The sequence below is a fragment of the Nannochloropsis gaditana genome (assembly GCF_000240725.1).
Source record: "Nannochloropsis gaditana CCMP526 unplaced genomic scaffold scaffold273, whole genome shotgun sequence".
Taxonomy (NCBI): domain Eukaryota; class Eustigmatophyceae; order Eustigmatales; family Monodopsidaceae; genus Microchloropsis; species Microchloropsis gaditana.
Genome location: NW_005803680.1, coordinates 15,342 through 16,296, shown reverse-complemented (window position 1 = coordinate 16,296; position 955 = coordinate 15,342). Strand labels below are relative to the sequence as shown.

Sequence of the window (955 nt, the reverse complement as noted above, 5' to 3'; positions counted from 1 at the left end):
CACACACGAGAAGCAAGCAGGGGGGAGGTTAATCTTTTTATCCTTCCAAAGTACCGATGTCCACTCTCACTACGAACATGTCAGTATCTGCTCCCGAGGTTAAGAACAGCAGTGCCATGAGAAGAGAGAAATGATATGAGGATGTCCTTCGTCTTCAGATATGCCTCATATTGAAGCATATTGTGGCGGACCTCGGTAGCAGGCATCGACCTTGTGCATCGCCGACTTTCGTTTTCGCAGTCCTGAGTTCGATGAAGCGAATTCACGTCTCAACCGCACTTCAGCAACAAAAGAGAAACATTGGACGAGATCAGCCTTAACAGCTGCGATATTTGTAATACTTTCCTCGAAATGCGGTCTGAAGAGAGGGTGAGGCCACTGGTCACGTGCTCAGATGTTTGTACTTTTTGGATAAAGAAAGACAGAATGTTTGCCTCCAGAATACAACGGAGCCTTAATCTCCAACGAAGACAACTCTTTCATTTCCCTCCCATCTCCTCCTCCTCCGCCTTGCGCAGCTCCACCCTCAGCAACGTTTCCATTCTCCCCGGGTGCGCCCGTCCCCCTGTCTCCTTCATCGCCTGCCCGACAAAGAACTTCATCATCTGCTTCTCTTTTCCTTCCTTGTACTGCCGTCGCTGCCGTGCACTCCCGGGGTCCCTCACCACGTTCCTCGCCACCCCGATCAGCACAGTCTCGTCGCTCACCTGTCCCCACCCTCGCGCCGCCACAATCTCCCGCGGCCTCTGTCGCTTCTCCCCCCCCCTCCCTCCTCCCTCCTCGTCTTCACTCCCTCCTGCCACCATCAGGGCCAGCACTTCTTTTCCCGTCCGGATGGAGATCTCTCCACCAGACACCATGTCGATCAACTCGCCCATCGCCTCGGGATGGACGGCATAGCTGGCTGTGGGAGACGCCCCTGCCTGTCCCGTCAAGGCAGGAGAGGAGGTGTAGG

General features: G+C 54.9%; 1 protein-coding gene across 1 annotated transcript; it reads left to right on the top strand.

The window, feature by feature from the left end:
• Window positions 1-463: 463 nt before the first annotated feature.
• Window positions 464-741, top strand: NGA_2064400 (uncharacterized protein; the record flags this gene model as incomplete). The annotated part of the gene is made up of 1 exon (XM_005855161.1): window positions 464-741. A coding segment is annotated over one exon (278 nt), but the record flags the coding sequence as incomplete, so codon positions are not given.
• Between the last annotated feature and the right edge of the window lie 214 nt (window positions 742-955).